This window comes from Mangifera indica, chromosome 7 (assembly GCF_011075055.1).
Source record: "Mangifera indica cultivar Alphonso chromosome 7, CATAS_Mindica_2.1, whole genome shotgun sequence".
Lineage (NCBI taxonomy): Eukaryota > Viridiplantae > Streptophyta > Magnoliopsida > Sapindales > Anacardiaceae > Mangifera > Mangifera indica.
The window spans coordinates 13,847,417-13,871,961 of NC_058143.1; the positions used below are offsets into that span (position 1 = coordinate 13,847,417).

At 31.8% G+C, this 24,545-nt stretch overlaps 3 protein-coding genes across 11 annotated transcripts; 1 reads left to right on the forward strand and 2 right to left on the reverse strand.

Moving 5' to 3' along the window:
- Nucleotides 1–2,403: 2,403 nt before the first annotated feature.
- Nucleotides 2,404–4,561, reverse strand: LOC123221656 (heavy metal-associated isoprenylated plant protein 34-like). 2 transcript variants are annotated; one of them, XM_044644530.1, is made up of 3 exons: nt 4,340–4,561; nt 4,134–4,209; nt 2,404–4,035 (listed from the first exon to the last, which is right to left on the reverse strand). In XM_044644530.1, exons 1-3 carry the CDS (start codon nt 4,367–4,369, stop codon nt 2,561–2,563), a joined length of 1,581 nt encoding a protein of 526 aa, XP_044500465.1. In that variant the 5' UTR covers nt 4,370–4,561; the 3' UTR covers nt 2,404–2,560. The 2 variants fall into 2 exon arrangements, with proteins under 2 accessions (XP_044500465.1, XP_044500464.1); XM_044644529.1 differs by having other exon boundaries at nt 4,134–4,212; nt 4,340–4,560.
- Nucleotides 4,562–10,868: 6,307 nt separating this feature from the next.
- Nucleotides 10,869–16,922, forward strand: LOC123220109 (UDP-N-acetylglucosamine transferase subunit ALG13 homolog). Of its 8 annotated transcripts, XR_006502989.1 has the most exons (6): nt 10,869–11,158; nt 11,676–11,879; nt 12,811–12,910; nt 14,339–15,446; nt 15,661–16,512; nt 16,616–16,922. XR_006502989.1 is itself a non-coding variant. In XM_044642128.1 (5 exons), the coding sequence occupies exons 2-5, from the start codon at nt 11,850–11,852 to the stop codon at nt 14,344–14,346; spliced, it is 273 nt and encodes a 90-aa protein (XP_044498063.1). In that variant the 5' UTR covers nt 10,930–11,158; nt 11,676–11,849; the 3' UTR covers nt 14,347–14,670. The 8 variants fall into 8 exon arrangements, 4 of the variants coding, with proteins under 4 accessions (XP_044498061.1, XP_044498062.1, XP_044498063.1 ...); XR_006502990.1 differs by lacking the exon at nt 14,339–15,446 and having other exon boundaries at nt 10,899–11,158; nt 16,616–16,902; XM_044642128.1 differs by lacking the exons at nt 15,661–16,512; nt 16,616–16,922 and adding an exon at nt 13,873–14,007 and having other exon boundaries at nt 10,930–11,158; nt 14,339–14,670.
- Nucleotides 16,923–22,606: 5,684 nt separating this feature from the next.
- Nucleotides 22,607–24,106, reverse strand: LOC123219963 (E3 ubiquitin-protein ligase ATL6-like). The gene has a single exon (XM_044641939.1). The coding sequence runs from the start codon at nt 23,988–23,990 to the stop codon at nt 22,860–22,862; it is 1,131 nt and encodes a 376-aa protein (XP_044497874.1). The 5' UTR covers nt 23,991–24,106; the 3' UTR covers nt 22,607–22,859.
- Nucleotides 24,107–24,545: the final 439 nt, after the last annotated feature.

Consider the following 24,545-nt stretch of genomic DNA (forward strand, 5'->3'; position numbering starts at 1 on the left):
AATGTCTAACGTGTTTCATTCGCCTTTTGAAATTAGAGATTGGTAGATGAATTCCAAATAGATTTACATTTGTTAGTGTTTGGATAACTTCAAAGAAAAGGTTATCAGAATAGGAGTTGAAGTTGAAAAATTGCTAGGCCCAAAAGTTGGAAATCTAAGAAACTTGATAGGGTTTTTTAAAGACAAGAAGCACAAAAGTAACAAGTTACTTGAAGGGACAATTTATAGACAAAAGCCTTTGGATGGAAAGAAAACCTCATCGTTTCAATGACACAATGTTGGTAAGCCAACACATGGTTTTGAATTATCAAATAGTATATTTCCAAATGTTATGATGACTACACTATTAGAAGAGATAAAAGAGTTTTTGAAATACTATTCAACTCCAAAAACTAAGAACAAATATTGTGTGGGTAAACTTTACTCCTTTATAATTGTACCTCGATAAATGCTTATTTGTCATATGACAAGTATTTGATGAGCACTCAGTATCCTAATAATCTAACAGAACTCATGTTAAAGGTGTAAAAATAGCTCACGCTACCTAAATGCATATAATATAGTAAAGTGAATATACGGGTTTCCACTTTTTTGTAACAAGAAGAACACATCTCCTTTGAATAGGAGGAAATTTGGGTTGATAAATCATGGCCACATGTCTAAATTCAAATACAACACTCAAATTGTCAAACCAAGCAATTGAGTAATTTAGTACCTTGTTGACTAAACTAATTGTATCGCATTAAATAAAAAATGATTATATTGCTCTAACACATTAAATGCAAGTGATTGAGCTTGTCGAACAACATGTATTACAAAAGGATCCTGATAGTACACATATCTTCTTAATCTAATGAACAAACTTAAGGAAGTCTCGTAACACCATATGCCTCCAAGATGACAATTACACCCTCTCCATTTGATTATAAAACCCAAGAAAGAGGCGTCACAAAAAGATTTCTTTTTTGGCTCTGTCAATCTCTCAAGCAATCTTTCATTAATATTCTTTAAACAAACAAACAACCAAGAAGAGCATTCCTTAAATTTTGTCTAGAATTCTTCTATTACTCTTTAATAAAAAAACACTTTTTGTAATTGTCTTAAGAGAATATATTATACACCAAAGAGTAATATCATTATAATAGACATAAGTATTTTCTAGGCGATGGAACCATTAAAAAACTTCTCTTTACATTTTTATTTGATCATTTTGTGTTACACAAACAAGAACACTATTCGTCGCAATCTCATCACATGCATACATGACATCTCTAGATATTTACACTTTCATGTTGTTGTCTATTCACATTTTAACAAAAAGAATATAAATGTAAAATAATGAATAATTATTTTATTCAATTCTTTGTTTTTAATACTTACTATTAAAATCCACACCTAATCAGTATGGTGTATTGGCCAATTTCTCAAATTGAAGTTCAATAGATAAGCGAATATTGAAAAATAAATTTGTCAAATTTGGTAAATCATAAAATTGTAAATTGTGTATATGGATTATGTTGAATCATTTGTTTGAATGATCCGCAACATCCGTAACATTGTTATTAATTAATTTCTATGACACGATTTGTCCAAGTACTGTGTATTTTTGTAGTGATTCTAGAGTGGCAGTTTTTTCAACATTTATAAAGAAACCCAACTACTAAATAACTACCAATTGTAATCTCTAATTGCCACTAAGACAGTTTATACAAATAGATAGAATCGACTTATTATAGGTAGATTCAAACTCGATAGCGAACGTACCCTTAAATCTCTTAATGAAGTTATGATTAAAGTAAAATATGAATGATTACGTTTGTGAAAAATATGTTGTAGAGTGACTTTGGAATAGGAAATTAAATTTCCTTTGTTTAAGAACTCTTTCAATTCGGATTATATCTATCTTCCCATCCTAACAAAATTTAGATTTATCGACGAACTGGATATCAGATCCATATATTGCGTGCAAGTTCCTAGAGATTCGGGCTTTGTTGGCAAGGCCTGGTAGAGAAGCAGCCATTGATATTCGTTGCCTTATATAAAAAGTAGGCCTTAAATGGACTGGATCATTGCCCTTTGGAGCCCAAATCGGCACACCTCACTCACGTATTCAGATACAGGGACAGTGGAAAGCATGAGGCTCTTGAAACTGATGAAAGTGGCTCAAATAAAGTGAACACATAATTGAAGAGCAAGACCTCAAATGATTAAAGTCAAAAGTTAGAAGCCAATGGAGCGTAAAGACTGGAATGGATGGTGATTGATGCCCAAACGTTTGATAATTGAAACCAACAATTGCATACGTCCCTTCTTTTAAGAAGCTACTTGTGGACCTGCCCACTTTATTGTAGAGAGTAAATATTTGTACAGAATGGGCAAAAAGACTCAAAGAGAGGGGAAAAATGATGAAACAAAAAAATACTCATTATGGGCAATATTATATGGTATATTTTTTTACCTTGCATTGCACCCCTGTTGTATAAGTAATACTACAAAAGTAGACAAAGACAAGATAACTAACCAAAACCCAAAACAAAGATTGAACTATTTCTAAACAGTTTTACATGATACTACAACTATTAGCATTCTCATCACTGAACATGTGAGTGTAAGGCTCAGTTACACGAGGGTTCATTGATGATGGTGGTGGTCCATAGTTCACACCTGCATACATCATTGGTTGATACATCTCATTTCCACCGTTCATCCTCTGTTGATTCATCATCATTGCCATATATTGTTGATTATAATTATAAGGGTTCCCTGGCCCCCCCATACCTTGATGATAATATCCACCAACACCATTCATTGCTGGTAGTCCTTGCACTGCTGGAATATTGCCCATCTGAGCCATTGGGTAATTACCCATTTGCCCCATTGGATAGTTACCCATTTGCCTCATTGGGTAATTACCCATTTGCCCCATTGGGTAATTACCCATCTGACCCATCTGGCCCATATTCTTGCCATGATCACCACCATGACCATTTCCTGCATTTCCTTTGCCACCTTTGCCATGGTTAGTGACATCAATATCATGGAAATCATTCTTCATTTTCTTCATATCATGGAGCCCATCATTCTTGCCCTCACCTTTTTTGGGCCCATTGCCATTATTGTTTCCACCACCTCCATTCTTGCCATTCTTGTGACTGCATTTACCATCTTTTTCATTTTTATCCTTCTTGCCAAACCCTAATAACCCACCGCCACCACTGCTATTTTTACCACTCTTTTTATCTTCACCCCCTTTCTTTTTGCCAAACCCTAGAAACCCACCACCACTCTTTTTTTTACCATCACTTTTATCTTTACCTCCTTTACTTTGCTTCCCTTCTTTGTTATTCTCTTTGCTTCCTTTCTTTCCTTTACCATCTTTGTCTCCTGTAACTACAATTGGTATATCAATAACTCCACCCTTTTTACCATTTCCTCCATTGCCATTACCACCCCCACCTTTTTTCACGTTTATTACAGGCCCATTATTCATCATAATGTTAGGCCCATGTTTCCCACCATGCCCATTATTCATGATGGGCATCATCTTGTTGGGGAAGTTATGACCATTCTGGCCATGCCGACCATGGCCGAACTCCTCCTCCTCATCAAACTCTTCATCATCATCAAACTCATCATCAAAATCTTCACCATCATCATCATCATCATCATCAAACTCATCATCAAAATCTTCATCATCAAACTCATCCTCAGGCAATTGAAACCTGACAGATTTTTTATCCTTGTGGGGCATCATCTTCATGTCCTTAGACCCTTTGAATTGCTGCATAATTTGTTGTGGTTGATGGCCTCCTTTTGGTTGGTTGTTATTATTCCCACCACCCTTACCACTCTCAAAATGCATGTTTTTGAACTGGTTGTTGAGAAGATTTTGGTAGTTGTTTGAGCCCTTTTGAGGCCCCCATAACTCAGCATGTTTCCCTGACTTCTCAAGCTTCCTGATGAGAATGGCTGGATCAACATTGCCTGCTACTACCACCCTCCCTTTCTCTGCATCTATGCTTGTAGAATACACACCTAATCACAAATAACAAAAAATTACCCAATCAACTTAACCAAGAAAATCAAACTACTTTAAGTAAAATATTCATATGAAGCAAACAAAAGAAGCATACCATCAATTTTCTGCAACACTTTCTTCACTTTCCTTTTGCAGCCATCACAGTGTATGTTCACTCTGAGAACACAGGACTGCTAAATAAAAAAAAAAAAACAGTCTTAATTACATTACAACCAAGACAAGATGAGAAATTTCACACAAGTTAAAGCATAAGAAGAAGAAAGAAACAGTCTTTAAAGCATGAATAGACAGGTGGGGTACCTGTAACTTCATAAGATCTAGATTATTCATTTTTGTGTTTCAAGCCAGAGAGATCTGAGAAGTAGTGAAATGAACTGAAAGAAGAGAGAAGAACAAAGATGAAGTTGGTTTGGTTCAAGAGGCCGAGTTAAAGGCGATTGGTGAGCATTTAACTCTTCACCTTTACTGAGCCTTTTTTTTTGGGTGTAATTGAGGGCATTGTGAGGTATGAGCTGTTCTGAACTTTAGTTTTTATAGTAGCAGGCACCAAGGCAACATCAGATTAGGATGATAAGATATTTAACAAGTAGATATTTTTTTCCTGCCAGTAAATTCAACCGAGTACATATGAACACAGGAGCTCCACTTTGGCTTCTCATTATTGTAAAGCAAATAATCGTACCTTCTTCTTCTTCTTCTTCTTCTTATCCGTACAATTCAATGCATGATATTTTATCAGATTATGCATAATTTAATTTAAATTATAAAATTAAATTGAATTATTTTTTAATTTAATTTAATATGTAAAATAATTTAATTTAAATTAAAAAAATTTTAAACTGTTTTTTCAGTTTAAAGTTACGATTTAAATGATTTTTATATTGAACCGAACCAAATTTTTTATATTTATTTTACCATTTTCTTGACATATTATATATATATATATATTTCATAATTATTTTACATATTTATGTTATATTTTAAAAAATCATAATTTTATTAATTTTATTAAATTATATATAAAATGTTAAAAAGTTGAAATCATGATAGTTAAATCATGTATTAAAAACTTTATTTTTTATATCGTATATCATGTATTGTATAGTATAATACATATTTTAAAAAATAAAATATTAATAAAATTTTTAAAAAATTAATTTGAGATATTATCATTTTAAAAATATCAGAAATATCTGTAATATTTTAAAATTCTTTTATATACCTTTATTATACTATCATTTTTTTTCTAAAAAAATATATTGATGTGTATCAATAACATCTATTGTATTATAAAATACGTATGAAATATCATAGGATATTAATAACTATGATTCAAACCGTAATTTAAATCATATTTTTTTAGTTTGATTTGGTTTAAAAAAATTTTAAATTATTTTTTTAATTTGGTTTAAAAGATATCCCAAATCACAGTAAATCGAACTATAGACACCTCTACTATGGTACAATTTAACTATCAGATTTAATAGGACAATTTTATAAGTTCTATTTTAATATATTAATACAGTTGAATATTACATCGAAACCTATATATGTTAGAACCTGGATAACATAATGCTGTTTCTACTTTATAAATTAATAAAGAATAATTATGACATAGTTTGAAAATTCAATATATATTTTTTATATATTATTTAAAAAATAATAATATAACATTATGTATAAAAAATATATATATGCAAATAATATTGCACACAGACAAATCAAAATGTGTACCAAATATTTGAGTCTTATGGCCCTGGTTATCACCTACACAAATGATGTGAAATGAGCTTGGGGTTGGGACCTGGCTAGCCCTGATGTAGCACATGGGTTCACCGAAAAACTTGGAAAATGAAATTCACAATCATTTACAATTTCATGAAATTTTATAAACTGTTAAAATCCCCATAAAGAAAAATATAATTTTCACTTCAATAATTAATTGTTAGGTCAGACTGCATCTTCGAACTTAGCTCATTTTTTTAATGCAGTAGAACCAAGTACATCTTTTTCAAGGCACATGGACAACTAAATCCTTCACGTGTGCTTTCCTTTCTGGCTTTTCTTCCACCCCAGGTTTAGTGCGAATTCAAATTTATTCTCATTAATTTTTAAAAATTTATTTATTTATTTTTTAATAAAAATATTTAAAAAATTAAAAATTTATCATATTTTTTATGAAATTAAAATTTTAATAAATTTATTTATTTAAAATTTAAAAAATAAAAAATTTTCTTCTGGAGTTTTTTTAATTATTGCTACTGATAGTTGGAGATAGCAATGACCACAACATCCCTCTCTTTTAGTTTCTCTCTCAATTTCGTTTCATTTCTGATGATTAACGACTTATGAAAGCGGTCCACGAAGACACAGCTGGAGAAGTCGAAATTTCTTATTATTCATGTCACTACATGCAACAAAAAATTGTCCCACCGTCCCATCAGGCCGAAAGCTTATATACTGGGGCAAATATGTAGGGCATGAAAGCTGGTGCTGATGGGTCAAAGACTTTGAGCTAGGGACGACAGAATTTTTATTGCATGATTTATTTTTATTTTTATTTTTTTTATGGGGATTAAATAATATAGTTGCTTGTTTGACAATGGGACCCTTTACCTCTATTCACTATAATGGATCTGAAATTTGTTGTCTGTTTGTTTTTATAAAAATATATAACATACTTAATGTACTATTGGAAAATATGACCCTAATGGTATGATTAATGTTTTATTATAAAAAATAAAAATAAATTATTTTAAAAATTATTAAGTATAAATTATTATTATTATTATTATTATATTTGATAAAAATTAATAAATATAAATAATTATTCTATTTAATTAAAAGCAATAAAAATATTTATTTAAATGTATTGAATATAATTATTCTAAAATATTTTTTATGTGATTTATTAAATTAATTAAAAATGAAGGTATTTTAGACTTAAAAATTAATAAATAAAGATAAAATTATAATAAAATCAAAATTTTCTTAATAATCTTTCAATAGCTAAGATTGAAATAGTAATCAGATTACCTGTTATATCATTAATGATTATAGAAGATTAACATAATTTTTTTATTACCTAACAAGACAAATAAGATAAAATAAATAATAAAAAATAAATTAGTAAAGTAATTTTTTATTACTCCTATCCAAACACCCCCTGAAGGTTGTTTTGAGGGAATGAACTATTAAATCTCTAGGTGAATGGATTGGATTCGAAACCTGACGATGCTATGCTAAACTAAAACCTTTGACTAACCAGACAAGGTTTCTTGATCATTAAAAAAGAAAAAACTTATTGGGAAATATCATATCCTAAATATTCGACTTTAATTTGCAAGAAAAAACTATTATACCTTATTTTCGATACCATTGCACATGTTCAATTGCCATCCATCTCTTCCTTTATGGCATAGGAATCAACCAGCAAAAGAGAAAGATAGATAAATTTCACTCTCAAACCATTACCATTTATCATAAGAATTCCATAAAAAAAAGTTGTCAATTTCATGCTTAAGGCTTTAAAAGGAAAAAGGCGAAGCCAAAAGCAAATTCAAAACCCCTCCAGCTTGCTACTGCGTCGCAAAGAGACAATCCACTAGAGTCAAAAGAACACCCATTAAGAGCTGTTTGAACAATAATTCTCTCCCAGTTTGGACCCTTCTTTAGCAAACCAAATTATTTTTTGTGGTCCTCATAAGTCACCCATTTATAAAACTGTGTGCTTAAAAATCCTTCAACTGATTACACGCAAAACCTAAGCTTAGTACTCCCACAATTATTGCCCAAATATGTATACATCCTTCAATTGAATATGAAAAACTCTAGGTTTAGTAATCTCATAATTATTGTATCAAAAAAGTTTGATTATATTATATCAGAGTTTTAAACATATACCCTCTTACATAAATGTCTTTACCTTGGAAGCTATATTTTCTTTACTTAAATGCCCTTTGAGCTTTGTTTAAGTGTCAAATGAATCGAAATGTACTCTTCTTCCATCGTTGAGGAAAGGTGGGTGAAAAAGACCAGCTTCAATCGCCAGAAAAACACTTGAAAAAAATTTCAAACCTTAAAAGAGAATTTATCACTTTTCCAACCTTAAGTGAGGGATGAAAGAGAAATTGTCAGATTTTTAAACTTATGTGAGAAATTTGATAAATTTTTAGTTTTTTAAAAATATTTTTATTAAATAATGATTTTATTTTTAATAGTAACTATAAAAATTAATAGATAGATAGTTGTTTAAATTTTTTAAAATTAATAGATAAAAATTTAAAAAATGACTAACCAATGGATGAGAAAAAATGTTTGGGTCTTCTTTTTTTTTTTTTCCCCCATCCACTCTAAAAGATGGCTTGAATGGTGACAAAAAAAAAGACTCCCCACCTTAGGGCACAGAACCCAGAAAAATCTCCCGGTAAAATTGATTTTTGGATTGTGGGGATTGCTCCAAATTGGCTTTTTGTAACTTTGACTGATTGACTTCTTGTTTTATAATATAAAATATTCATCGAATTATGCACATGAATTTGTGGGCTACAATGTGATTCTCAAGCAGCTACAAAGCTAAGCTTTGGCTTCTGATTTTGGAATCACTTAGAATACAGTAAGTTTGTTCTATTTACCAAGTGATAAAAGATTCCAAACTTCATTACCATGATATTACTAAAATCAAGATAATTTGTGATTTGATATAAGATTTTAGCTTGATTATTGATGTGATTATTGAAGAACAGATTTGATTTTTCCCTTTATACTACATAAATCCTTCTAAATTGATTAATAATACTTTAACTCATAATTTATTATTAAATTTATACTTAGATGTTAATTATACATAAACTTTGTTAATGAAAATATTCTTACACTTTTTTCTAAATCTATAATTATTAAGTTTCCTTTTTTCTCTTAGGAAGAACTTTTTTTTTAAGAACTTTTATAAGGGTAAGACATTTGTGTGAAAACAACCCAGTAAAGGGTTACTGGGTGTTATTTATCTTCTTCTAAGTATTGTGGCCGATTACCCAGTCATAGGCACAGAAGAAATTATTATACACCAAGATAATTTGTTTTTGCTGAGTTATACTGAACCATTTCATGAACGATTACTAATGTCCAAGGAGTCTTGTGAGTCTCACCTTGGATAGTGGAAGATTGAGGACATTATTAAACATCTTCTGTCAAGATTCTGCAGTCTAGTCTTTACTGACAGTTCATCTGATCCTGCTGCTGTTAAATCTTGTTTCAGCAGATGGGGGTGAAAACTGTTAAATTTCTATTCTCAACTAAGAGAGATCAGATAACCATTGGCCATTCTACACTCCACATTCCACATTAAACTCTGGCTTTAATAAAATTATACTTCATTCTCCAGATAGTTTGAGTGATAAAGAAACAAAACTTTGTATATAAGAAAACATGAGTTTAAGTATTCTTTAACAATGTTTTAAACTCAAACTATCTAAATTTCCAAAACAGCCCCAAAACATTATGAAACTATCTAAATACATTCTTAAAGGGTGATAGGGTAATTGTAGAGTTGACAGGGTTGGGACCCCAGTCCCCAATCTGTATAACTGCTGGGTGTACATGGTGCAGGAGCACGACACAGGCTCCTGTATATGAGATAAGATGGTAGTTGGCCGATGACAATCAAAGTTTCAGTAATTGACCTGATAAATGGGCCTTATGGAGCCAAATTAGGCTCTGTTGGTCTACCAAACCTGTCAAAATTACATGTTCAATCAGTATCCTGACGAACTCAATTTATTTGAATAATGCATTTCCCACCATCTGAAAACAAGGCAGCAAGGTTTCATTTCATGGCCTAAAAATGGTTAGGTGATTGTGTTAATTGTGTGGTTAATTAATTCACCATTCAAAATCAACCCAACCCATTTGAAGTCTCTCTCCCCAACTCTGTAAAGGCAACCTGCAGGGAACTGAGATGTATGGAGGGATGAGTGACAAGAGAGAGAGAGAGAGAATAATAATAATTTGTGAAGAAAGGGAATCCCGAGGTATTGAAAGAGCTGACATCAGTGGAAATTGGAGACCAAGCAGAAATGCTTTGACCTGGAAAGAACAAACCTAACAGGATTCGGATTCAAATCCTGAGATAATAGTTAGAAGAATAGATCAGTAGCAGATCCTTTTTTCACTTTTTCACGCTGCTTGGAGAAGGGTCCAAATTCATTTTTGTCTCCTCTTCTTCAATTTACACAAAGAAACAAGCTTTAACCATAACTTTAAGCATTCCAGTCTAGCTTCTTTTCACTTTTTCTGCTTGCTTGTCTGCCAAATATTCTTTCCCTACTCTCGTCTTCCTCCTTATGCATAAGCGCTTAATAAAAACTTCTTCCATATGAACTACTTTGTGCAACAGAAATTTGAAAATGTGTTTTACCTTTTAATAATAATTTGCTAATAATTGCCTGCAATCGGTAGCTTAGAGGCAAAAATGGGGCATCAAAGTAAGAGAACATTTATTTAAAACTTATCAAGGTCAAACTTTTAATTTATTATAAGACCAATCACTCTAACTAAAATTTTTATTTATATGATATAATCGGTTCAAATATAATTGAATTTGTTTCGTTCAAGTAAAATTTATTATAGAGAAAATAATTATACATACTTTTAATATAAAGGGTTAACAAAACTGATAATATATTAAAACGTTAAAAAGAGAAAATGTATAGGTTCGACACATTGACATTCTAAAAGAATACTGTTTTTTGCTTTCTGAAGATTATAAGATTGGGGTTGAGGGTACCCAATTGAACTCAAGGAGGTGAAAGAGTTTCAACTAGGGAACGTGGGCTGGTAAGTGGGCCTAGAATGGGTCAATCACTTAACGGGCCAACTTCTGGATTTTGGTTTCTGAGGAGCTTGGCAAGGAGACCCCAACCCAGCCTCACCACCATCTTCTCCCGCCCCGTTAAGGAAGCAGTAACTTCAACACAAATAAACCAACACAATACCTGATCAGGGAAATCGCAGCAGAATCAATGAATCGAAGTTGCGTGTGAAGGGAGGCCGATTGGTTTTTCTAGCATCGCTGAAAAGTGGAAAATTGGAGGCGAAGGTTTCTTCACCGTTGAGATTCTGGTAAGTGTTAGACGTGCTTTGGGGCGAAAAGTTTTATTTTTATTTTTTTTAAGTGTTTGAATTGACTTCATTCGTTTCCTCATTTGCTTCTATTTCCAAATTGGCTATCAATATCATTTAGATAATGATCAGAAACTAGGAGATCAAATTGTTCTTCTTTTATCTGTTTTGCATCCAAAAGTTGAAGGGGTTATAGATAAAACTTTGCTAATGTTGTCCATCACTACTTTATTAATGAACAAGATAATAATATAAATTCATTCCTTCTTAAGATGTTTGTTGTCACCTTTGATGACGGTATAGAATGTGATTTTCTTCGAAGATATTACATGGGTTGTTTTGTTTCTTTTAGAGATGGGAATGCTTTTGTTATTTATGTCATTTATGCTTGTTGCTTTTGATGCGTGTAAAGCATATGACTTCACTGTATCTGGGTTGGCAATGTTAATAGGAGTTCATTTTTGTTTCTTTGAATCAGTGTTAAGCTTAATTGGTGATTGGTGTGCATTTTTGACAGTATTAACTACAGGAAATAAAATTGTAAATGGGAGGCACTGAAGATAGTGAGCTTGAAGAGAATTGTGTTTGTAACTGTGGGAACGACCTGCTTTCATGCCCTCGCAAAGGCAGTGGATACTTTGGCAGTTAAACAGGAATTGTCTAGAGAGGGTACACCCACCTTGTCATTCAAATGGGTGGAGGAACTTTTGTGCCCACTAAGGTATTTTTGTACTTTATTTCAATAGTTGTTTGTATCTCTTTTTTTTTTGTTCTGTTGTAATTGGTTTTCTTGTTTTTAAATGAAATGTAAAGTGGAAAATTATGAGGGTGAATTGGAGAATTGAGTTAATGGTTTGTTCAGTATTTTTTTCTTAGTTCCTTTGTTAAGCTAAAGTTTTTATGCCATTTCTGGGAAAGCTTTAAGAAGCTTCAGCAGTGATATTTGAGAATGAAGTTCAATATTTGTAAATTCATAAAATATATGGTTATGAGTGTCTAGTAAAGCAATACCTTGAGTTGTTGGATTATTGCTACTTTAAAATTAAATTGAACAGGTTAAGTGTCCCTGGGAAAGACCTGTGAACAATTATTGAAACAAATTCTTTGCATGTAAAATCATTGGCAGGGGAGACTTGAGGAAATGAAACAACTGCATATATTTTACATACTTGAAGGAAACACGCTGGGAGCTCTAATATAGAAGTTATTAAGCTAAATTATTTGGCGCTTTTTGATATAAACAAAATGTTGGCAATAGCAATCTAGAATTGTTATCCTGCTATCTCACCCAATAGAGGTGTCTAGCCCTGCAGGGGGAACTGGGGGTATTATTAATAAATTAGAATGAGAGAATCTTGTTGTACTTACTAAGGTTAAAGTTTATATTAACAAATTGAATGATAAATTTGTAGTTGGAGTTTAGTTTCAACTAATAACAGAAGTTGACTTTCGCTTGAAATTTTGCTACGTTATCTAGGAAACACTCAACTTTATTTAAGATGATGAATAGTTATCTTAGAAATACCTGTGTTATGGCTATTGTTTTATATGTCAGCATTCAGTTTTACCTAAACAAAAATGCAATTGAGGTGAATATATTTTCTTTTGATTTATAATTTTTTATATTTGTCATGAGTTTATTCTGTTAACAGTCTATTGGAGAAGATGAGCCCCTAGCTGTAGAATACTTCAATTTTTCATCAAGCATTGCCGATCATCTGACTTCAGCATCTCTTGTAATTGGTCATGCTGGTAAGCTCTTACGATCATTTTTTCTTCTCCTGCCTCATATTTTAATTTTTCTTTTTGATTTCCTGGGGAATTTGCCTGGCATTGTTGTTTTGTACTTTTTTTATACTATGCATTTTATGCATGTTCCAGTTTATTGTATCTAAAAATTTGGCTTTTGTTTCAAGAGGACATGATAATTTTCCAAACATCTTAATATTGGTTTAGTTTTCTAAAGAACTATAATGGGATTATATTTTTGGTCTGATAGTGAATTTGCACTTTTTGAGACTTTCCAGCTGATTCTAGTTTCCCATTATGAATATCATTATTAAATTAAGAAAATAACTGTAATTGGTGGTGCTTGTGGCATCATCTGAAAACCTTATAGCCCAAGTGGTTAACAATATAACGCAAATTTAACATATGAATGCATTTGCCAGGTTTTGAGATGACAACATAAATCCTTGAGAGAACTTAAATTTCAATTATTATCAATTCTTAATATGAACTAGGTCATTGAATATTCCCTATAGTTGCTTGTTTAATTTACATAAGCAACTTTTTGATTTTTCTCTAATTGTAATGCAGTGTAACTTGGAATAGGACCCCTATGATACTTCTCCAATGTCTGCTGATGTTTAAATTTGATTTTTAAATGAATGGAATCTTTTGGTTGTAATTCAGAACCCATGATTAAAATGATGAATGGTCTTCAATGAAATCCATTATTATAACTTATCTATTTTTAAGATATGCATAGGCTAAATGATCTCAGTGAAGTTATATCTTCTGAGTCTTGGGTAACTTTTGGGAATTATGTCAGGAGACCACGAACACTTCTTTTTGTTCAAGTTTTTGATGCACTGGCAAGACATATGCAGACATGAATGCTTAACATTCTTAATTGTATCTGTCATGCGGTTTAGGGAGCATATTAGAGACCTTGCAACTGTCTTAACATTTAATTGTGGTGGTTAATGAAGATTTAATGGACAATCATCAAAGTGAGCTAGCAGAAGAGCTAGTAGAGAGGAAGCATTCATATTGTGCTCGCCTGCAAGACCTCCATCAAGTTATAGCTGGTATGGATTTGGAGTCCCTCTTGCCATACCATCCAGGTGATGCCAAGCCCGTTGCTAAGCTTATAAACCAGTTTCTTGGTTTCCCAGATGATTGATGAAATTACAAAATTTCTTAATGTGGATCAGAGAAAGCAAATATCCAGTGGGATACCTTTTTTGTGCACCATTGAATTGCATGTTTATGAGGTGCACATTGTCGTAGGGCATTTTGATACCCTAGTGTAATTTCTTGAAGAATGTTCATTCTTGCTGGAATAGCACAGAATTTTTCTTATGGTTACAAATTCTGTAAATCTTCAATTGTAAGATTTATATTGATAGATCAAAAAAGTGTTAAATTAGAAAGTTTGTGTGTTTGATTGTTTAGGTAGCTGAAGATCACATGCCACCGGATCTGGATCGGGATGACATGTTATCAGTTAATGGATAGCATAGTGTTGCCCTCAGTTTGACTTGGCCTTACCTGAATTTAATTCTCTGCCCTTCTCAGTCCAGTTATGTAGCTGCTATGGATAAAGAGAGCAGCCAAAGCCACAAAGAAAATGATATTTAGAGCTTGGATACTCTAGTTGTTATTACTCTTCAATGATAATAAGTTTTAGGTATATGTATCTTGATCCAGTTACTAAGAGTATTACTCTTATCACATGTAAAACTTTGGACTCAATTAAACTAAAATATTTATCTCTTTTGAGGTCAGCCAGCATGTTGGATTTTACACAAGCGTAGCCAACACTTCAACTTATAAATTGAATTTAGATTTCATTGGTTAATGATATGAGATGTAACAGACAGATTGTAGTAAAATCTCTAAACTGGAAATAGCTTGAAGATGATTATGTTACTCATGGTATGAATTTTCAAAGTGCCATCAGAGTCTTTCTGGGGTCTACACCCATTTAGAAGATACAAAACAAGGGACTAGAAGTAAACAAGCCACTTCATTTGTCACGAGAGACAGAAAGAGAGGCATTTGTGGCCATAAAGGTGAAAAATGAGCTCCCAGGAAGTGAAATTTACCTGCAAATCCTGCAACGCATCTTCCCAAAAACAATCTTTCTGTATCTCTCTCTTATTAGTCATATTTTACCTGAATGTCCATTGCCATTCGTGCTCATGGAAAGTAGCGCCAGTTCAATTGCACCTGCAGAGCCACTTAGTTTTTTTTTTTCGGTAAATAAAAGCAGAGCCACTTGGTCTAGCCTCTGGAAAAAATCATTCTCATTCACATTGCCATCATAAGCATTCTCAACCTCATGATAATCCTCACCACCTCAGTTTTTCCTTCCATTCCATCATCATAATCATTGTTTCAATCATCTCCGTTATCATGTTGTTCGCATTAGTTCTAGTTATAGTCATTCTCCGGAGAAGTAAATCCGGAAAAGGCCACGCCAGTTGCGATGACACTGTCAACAAGAGTGGCAGTAGTTAGTTCATTTCTCATACTACTATCAACCTAGCCTCCAGTCCAGGTAATTAACTATCACTAATTATACTCAAAGATTCATCTTTTTTTTTTGTCAATTCCTTCCCATCTTGATTTCCTGAAAATCTTTTTCCTTTTAACAAACAAGATATGCTTTCACATGAATTTTATGTCTGCAGCAAAATGAAGCAGGGTTTTGTTCTGTCTCAGCTTCAGGTTGTATGCAAAATTTGATTTGTCTCTGCTTTAAAATGTTGCAGATGTGAAGGGTGCGTGTCTATATGGAGGCCATTCAAAAAGTGCAGATTCAAATAGATATAAAGGAATACAAGTTTTCACATACAAGGAGCTAGAATTTGCAACTGAGAAATTTAGTGAGGCCAATGTGATAAGCAAATGGAAGGTTTGGAGCTGTGTACAATAGCGTGTTGAATGATGGGACTTTGCCCGCAATTAAGAGCTTGCATAGCGAAGGAAAGCAAAGGCAGCGTGCATTTATAATGGAGGTCAGTGAGTCTGATTTCTAATGGAATTCATGAATGAGTTTTGACTTTTGGATCACTGTTGTTAGTTTTGACTTGAAACTTAAATCTGTCACATGAGGACATGGGTGGAAGACAACAACATGCTCAAGAATGTAGGTTGATTTGCTTAGCCGCTTGCATTCTCCTTACTTGGTGGAGCAACGAGGCTATTGTGCTGACCAAAATCATGGACTCCTAATATCTGAATTCATGCCAAATGGTACTCTGGAACAACATTTACATCCCGCCAGCAATCAATATCAGCCATTGGATTGGGAGACTTGATTGATGATAGCCTTCAATGGTGCTAGAGTCCTCGAGTTCCTCCACCGGAAAGTGATACCGTCCATCATCCACTGTGACTTCAAGTGCTCCAGTGTTCTCCTATATCAAAATTTCCTTGCCAAAGAAGGATCTTTCTCCTAATATCTGAATTCATGCCTAATGGTAGAATTTCTGAACTCCAAAGAAATGTTTGCCAATGCAACCATTTTTCAGGCTCTTCCAAGGTTAACTAACAGAGAAAAAGTAGTGGAAATGGTTGATCTTTCTCTAAAAGGTCAATATTCAAAGAAGGATCTAATTCAGGTCAGCTTAATTTCTCTGTTGTCTTTAAACACATTACTGTTTATCCAAAAAAAAAAAATCCAAATTAACAAACTGTTTTTTCTTTTTCAAAATGAATGTATAGATAGCTGCCACTGCAGCCATGTGTGTGCAAACAGAAGCACATTATCGGCCTCTGATGGCAGACATTGCAGAGTCACTATCCCTCTAGTTAAGAACAATTCCATGGTTTCATCTGGTTCCTTAAGATTTCAGCATCGAACACCAAGCCTCAGACATTCAAGCAGACCAAACGGCCCTTTGTTGAGCTGCAAATGTTGCTGGTTGTGCAAACACTAGTCAGGCCGCATGCTATACATTATTTTTCAAGATTAACAATATGTGAAATGTATTATTTTTCAAGAAATATTATCATTTTTTAATTAAAAAAATATAAATTTTCATTTTCTGTTAATAAATTTTACTATGTTTTAGAATAAAAAATATAAAAATAAATTTATAATAATATTAATACAATAAACATATTCTTTTAGGATTTATTTCAAAATTTATTAATATCAAAATAATATCATATTTTTAGACTGTGTTTAGTTTGAGTAATGTTTCAATACTAAAATTAGAATATTACTTAAAGATAAATTATTTAAATGAGTACTAGATATAAATTATTATTATATTTAATAACATTTGATAAAAATAGTAGAGATAAATAATTATTATGTATGGTTAGAAGTAATAAAAAAATATTAATATATGAGTTTACGCAAATGTCTCTGGAAATAATTATTATAAAATATACATCATGTTATTTATTATATTAATTAAAAATACGGATATTTTTATCCTAAAAAATTAATAAGTAAAGATATATACTATTAAAAAAATCAAGATTACTTTAATAATTTTTAAATATAGTGATATCTCTTCTATATTATATGTCACATCATCATGAATAATAAAAAATTATCAGAATTTTTTATTAATATTAACAAACCAAAAATAATAATCTTAATAATAAAAAATAAATTATCAGAATAATTTTTATATACTGTAAATTAAACATCTTTTTATATTATCGTTGATAATACTAGCATAACTCTTACACACCATTACGACCCAATTATCAATTACGGTAAAGAGTAATAATATAGATTCCACATGCTACACAAAGCAATTGAACGATTAAAGCATGCAATGGTTAAAACCGTAACCCTCTATAAAATCCATTGACAGCAGGCAAAAGAAATTTCTTTGGAAGGCAGAAGAAGTTGATTGAAGACGAAAATCGCAAGCTACTATTCAAAGTCTTTGGGACCCAATATCCAGAATCAAGCCATCTAGATGATGTGCCCATGAAAAGAACAAATAATGAGGCAACATGTCACACGTTATCTTGTTGGCCCTAACTTCAAAACCAAGAATCACGGTGAAGAATTTTGCTTTATGCTGCTGTGTGACAACTTACTGTGTGTCTTTTCTGTAAAATGGGATAGAATTGATCATAAAGGTTTATGTACGAAGTGGGAATATTAGAAAATTGGAGGCCAGAGAAGAAGACACAAAAAAGGTAAGTGGCAAAGTTAGAAGCAATAGCTATCAAACTTGTGTTGAAGATTTGGAGGGGCAAAGTTTGGCTGTAGATCTCGGGTGGAAAATACTGTTAAGAACATAACATCAAAGGGACCAAAAAGAGAGCAACTTCACAGAATGACACCAAAGTACACCTAACTATTTGGGAAATGTCTAAAAATTTAGATTGTTTCATCCCACATGCTATAGCAGAGAAGTAGAATCCAAGGCAACAAGTGAGACGATAGGACAAGATCACATGGACATTAGCTGAAACTCATAATTGGACTCATCTACCCGAATGGGGGTAAGACTAAGGGGTAACCTTATCTGTGATAATTTGGGGATACTGTTAAAGTGTGTTTAGTTTGAATAATATTTTATTACTGAAATAAAAAGATTACCTTAAAAATAGATTATTTAGAAAATTACTAGGTATAAATGATTACTATATTTGATAATTAAAAATAAATTTATTTTTGTCTCCAAAAATTAATAAATAATAATATAATTTTAATAAAATCAAGATTACTTTGATAATCTTTTAATACTTAAGATAAAAATAGTAATCAGATTATTACCTATATTACCTGTCATGTCAACATTAATAATAGAAGATCATCGTAATATTTTATTACTGACAAATCAAACAACGTAATATTTTATTACTAACAGATACATTACTAAAGTAATCTTTAAATCTTGAAATCAAACGACTCCTTAGGGTCTTTAGAAATAGTAATAATCCTAATAATTTATGTTAGTAATATGATAATTATAGGAAATAACGAGGAGAAAATCCATAGCTTGCAAAAGCATCTAACAATTGAATTTGAAATGAAAAATTTCGGGCACTTAAAATCTTTTTTGGGTGTTAAAGTAGTCTGATCAAGTCAAGACATACATAGATCCTTCAATTACCCTCTTCATATTGAACCCCTTGTAAATCAACACCCTTTTCTACATCTATTTGTGATTGTTAAACATCAATGTTGGTCCTAGGAAAGATATACTTTTCGATTTCGAGGTAATAGTTACATTTTAAGAAAGGGCAATTAAACAATTGGCATCCTCATCATCTTTGATATTGTAAGGGATCTTGTTGATAACATTTTTGGTCTCATGGTTATATGGATAAAATTTTATCTCCGATAATATATTAACGTTTATGGAATAATTTGATTAATCTCTCGTAAGTCACAATCAAATGATTCTCACTATTTCTTGTTTTCGGTTGACATAATCTATTGTGTTACCTTTTATACTCATATATTACCATTTGTATTCAATCAAAATAATTAAATTCAACATTTTAATTGATCTTAAAATGGTAATATATAATTTAATAGATGATTTTTTTCAAAATAAAAAAAAAAGTAAAAATTGTGTCAAAATTTTCAATCTTGTGATAGATTTCTTGCATTATGCATATTTTGCCATACATAATAAAAAATATCAATTATCCCTTCAATACCAAATATTCAAATCAATGCACCAAACAACAATAAGAAATTTAAAAATTTGTTTGTATAAATACTTGGATGTAATGAATTTAATTCGTTGATTTTTTCATATAATAATGTGTCAAAATGTGAGTGCAAAAGGGTAAAAATGAGATTTTTAAAAATTGTTGAAATCGGAAAGATTTTATTTTTTATTGAAAACATTAGAGGATTAAATGTGAGTTTGAGTATTTTTGTTATTTAAATTTGAGTTTTAATCCATGTATAACCCTTGAAGTGGTGATTAATTTCATATACATCCTCTCCAAATAGGTCACTTTAATTAATTTTCCTAAAAATTCCTATATTATTATTATTTATTTATAATAAAAATTAAAAAAAAATTATTCAAAATTTTTTAACTTACCAGAATGCAAAATCTTGATTACTGTAAATAGCCATTGCCTATACCAATGAATTATTTCTATTAGATTTCGCCTTTGAATATACCTAAGAATTTAATGGAGCTTTTATTGCAATGTATGGATGGACATTCATTTTCTTGCTTTGATTTTATCGAACCAATAAAAAACGTGCTTTAAATTTTATATTCTTCTAAATGCATAAGCAGATGTATGGTAGTGTGATGCATAAGCAGATGTATGGTAGTATGATGCAAATATATTATATCGACCAGTATTATGTGCATAATTTTTATATATAATTTTATGTATAATTTTATATATAAACAATAACGTGTTATTATATAATTGAACAGTTAAAAATTAAAGATAAAATAACACTCAATATAGAAAAGTTATACATATAGTTTTTTTTTGTGAGAGATTAGACCTTAATACAAGTTGATTAGTTTTGTGTAATATGAGTTTTAATTTTCACACTTATAGGCTCAATATATTATGACATGAGATTAGAGCATAAGCCAGATGATGAACCTAACAACTTAAAGTGTTCATGAATATAAGTGATAATACACCCGTCTGAATAGACTCAACCGAATGACAAGCCTAACAACTATGATGGTTACACTTGAGAGAGAGTGTTAGAGACTAAAAAATCTTGTATTTAATAAATACGATATAAGTGAATGATATATAAGTATGAAAGATTAAACTTTAGTATAAGCTAATTAATTTTGTATAATATGAGCTTCAATCTTCATACTTATAGACTCAATATATATTATTCGAATGAGTAAATTACATTTCTCACCTTAGGTTTGACAAAAAGACCTTCAACGTCTTTTGATGACATAATAATTACTTCTCATCTAAAATCAAATTCTGATAATAAAAAATACCTTAACAGGAAGTGAAATGACTAATTTTTTCCTATTATTTTATTTTTAAAATTATAATATAAGCCCAAATTGACAAAATTAAAAAAAAAATTAAAATTTCAAATTCATAAAAAAAATTTTATTTTTATTTTCTTTCACCTTCACTTGCTTCTTCCTTACTTTTGGTTTGACCCCCACCATCTTTTGTTCACAATCAATCTCACACCACCGCCAACCCCTCAATCCACGTTCTCTTACATACCACCGTCTTTCACCCTCTTTATAGCACATGTTATAGACCCCATCACAAAGATTTTTGAAGAATTGTAAGGACTTGTTTGTAAGTTATCAAATATTTTTAAGAGTTAAATTGTTATATTTAAAACATTTATATTTAATAGAATTATTTTTTTATTTTTTATAAAAATTATGGATGATAAAATGATATTTTATCTTTATATTATTAATTTTTTAAAACAAAGTTTGATTTAACTTTTAAAAAGTGTTATTTATGATATCAAAGGGTGAAAAAGTTTTTAGGTCAAACCTTTGGGGGGAATATGTAATTTACTCTATCGTTCGGAATATTGGGACGGTTGAGGATTTTGTGGCATTAAAAGAGTGTTGGGATATCAATAAATAATTAGAGCACGTATACAACTTTGATTGCCCTAGCTGATGTTCAATGGGAAACCAACTATTCAACCAGACCTAATTCTTTATATTTTCCAAAAATGAAGCAAGCCAACCAAAAGAATAACTTGATCAACCTTCGTTTTTTAATTATTTCAGGTCCTATAATTTCGGATACTACACATTTTACCCCCTCCAAAAAAACAAAAATGAACATAATAATCTCATAAATTATCAAAGAAGACAACGAAGAAAGAATGATTAAAAAATTTGATCAATACGAATTAAAATGATATTATTTTAATATTTTTTTATTTAACTTAATATTATAATAAATTCAAGTTTAACCTTTTTTAAATAAACTAAATTCGAAAAACTTTAAAAGAAGCTCAAACTCAACTACCTGTAAATGAAACTAAATTTAACTGTAATTACATCAACAAATGAGGCGTTTCTATTAAATGACAAACAATTGTTAAAATTTTTAATTTATTTCATTTTTTGTTATCAATACGAATTAAAACGATATTATTTTAATATTTTTTATTTAACTTAATATTATAATATATTTAAGTTTAACCTTTTTTATATAAATGAAATCTGAAAAACTTTAAAAGAAGTTTAAACTCAACTACCCTTAAATTAAACTAAATTTAACTGTAATTACATCAACAAATGAGACGTTTCCGTAAAATGACAAACAATTGTTAAAATTTTTAATTTATTCCATTTTTTGTTATCAATACGAATTAAAACGATATTATTTTAATATTTTTTATTTAACTTAATATTATAATAAATTCAAGTTTAACCTTTTTTAAATAAACTAAATCCTAAAAACTTTAAAAGAAGCTCAAACTCAACTACCCGTAAATGATACTAAATTTAACTATAATTGCATCAACAAATGAGACGTTTCTGTAAAATGACAAACAATCGTTAAAATTTTTAATTTATTCCATTTCTTGTTATCAATACGAATTACAACGATATTATTTTAATATTTTTTATTTAATTTAATATTATAATAAATTTTAGTTTAACCTTTTTTAAATAAACTAAATCCCAAAAACTTTAAAAAAAGTTCGAACTCAACTATCCTTAAATTAAACTAAATTTAACTGTAATTACATCAACAAATGAGGTATTTTTGTAAAATGACAAACAATCGTTAAAATTTTTAATTTCTTCCATTTCTTGTTATTAAAGATTAGAAATCCCCCCTTAATGGGGTAAATTTATGAATAATCCATTCACTGTGGATGCTTTTAAATTATAAATGTCAGCCCCGATATTTTCTCAAATTCAATGGCTCTCTCTTCATTACACTTTACATACACACTAATCCTACAAAACAAATTACAAATTAAAAAATATATATTAAATGGACAACTCACAGAATCTACATAATTAGAAAAATACCATTAAACCGGTGGCCGACTCGGTTGAGCCCCTGAAGGCTCCGGTCTACCAATACTTGCGTTATTGTCAACTTTTGTTGACTTGACCGAAGATGCTCTAGAGAAAAAAGGTGCCGCCATACCAAACAACCACCGGTCCGACTTAAATGACCTGTCCATCCGGTCAATCCACCGGATGTTCCTCCCTCTACTACTCCCTTCACCCCCTCCACTTCGATACCCTCTCCTTGAACTACTCTCTCGAGGCAAACTCACCAAGCTGTTAGCCCGGTTCAGCTCCCGGTTCATTATTTGTTTCCTCACATCAACCGGTAGTCTCAAAGTAAACCGCTCGGTGTCTTCACCCGGTTGCACCAGAGAATGCCCAGTAGAATGTGACCGAGGAAACTTACGTGGTCTGTTAGATCTCGAGCGACGTGAACGGTACCTGTTCAACCTCTGGTTTATGCTGATAACTTCAGGTTCCCGCACTTGTGTAAGTGGTGTTTCTCCGCTTCCGTTCGAATCTCCCTGTCCCGAAGCTACGACTTCGTTTTGGGCCTCGAGGTCCGGTTCGTCGTGTGACTGAAACTCACTAACTTGAGGGATTGGCTCGCCGGGTTGCGGGACTAAATTGGCGCGACAAACCGGACACGTGGTGTGAGAACCGAGCCACGCGTCGATACACTCAGGGTGAAATACGTGATCACATTTGGGAATTAAACGCAGCGTTTGGTCGTCTTCAAACTCACTCAGGCACACAGCACACTCAAGCGCGCCTTTCCCAATCTTCAAGGCCTTGACTTCTGAGTAAACGAAGGTCGGAAAAGTCTCGATCACGGAAACGTCAAGCCCACGCGCTGCACCACGTCGGGATCGCTGGCCTCCAGTAAGCGGACTCAAGCTCGCACCATTGGCATCATTCGAGCAGTGACGAATATATACGGAGAAAAACCCCATGAAGAAAAGTGCAGATACCAGGACCACTATAATTATCGCCATGGAGGGACTGAACTGCAAGTTCCCATACGGGTCGGCTTGCGGGTCGGGACTGGTCTGAGCCGCCGTAAACGGAGGAGCTACGAGAAGGAGGAGAAGAAGCAACCATCCCTGCAATTTTTTATGATATGAATAGAAGATCCAAATGAAGTCCATAATAAGCGGTTCGACGAAACGCGTTGAGTGAATGAAGACTGGTACGGGAGAAATCAGAAATTTAAAAGAAAGAGAGAAAGAAAGAGAAAGAGCTCGTGTGGCAGAAGAGAAAGTGTGTGGGGTCACGAGGACAAGTGAAGCTAATGGAGCTTCTGTGTCCGATCGTAGAGATATTCTCCTGTGTAATTGGAGGTACCAATTCCTTGATATATCAAGGGAATCAAACTTCGCCACGTAAGAAATTATCAAAACAAAATCTTAAGATTAGATTTTTGATACAAGAATTTTTCGTGATGACGCAAGGGGTGTCGACACTGAAGAGGTAACACCTGGACCTGGAAGGCTCCAAAGCGTTCGTATTGGTTTCGTTTTGGCCACGTTTTTCGTGTTAAAGGTGTCAAATGTATCTACAACGACATCTATCTCATCCACTTCGTTAAAATCAGAATATTTATTTAATACATTATTTTATAATGGCCAAAAGAATTATTTCAACCCAATTGCTACGCCTGGTTTCAAACTGAATTTAAGTTTGTTTAAGTTTGAATTCGATTT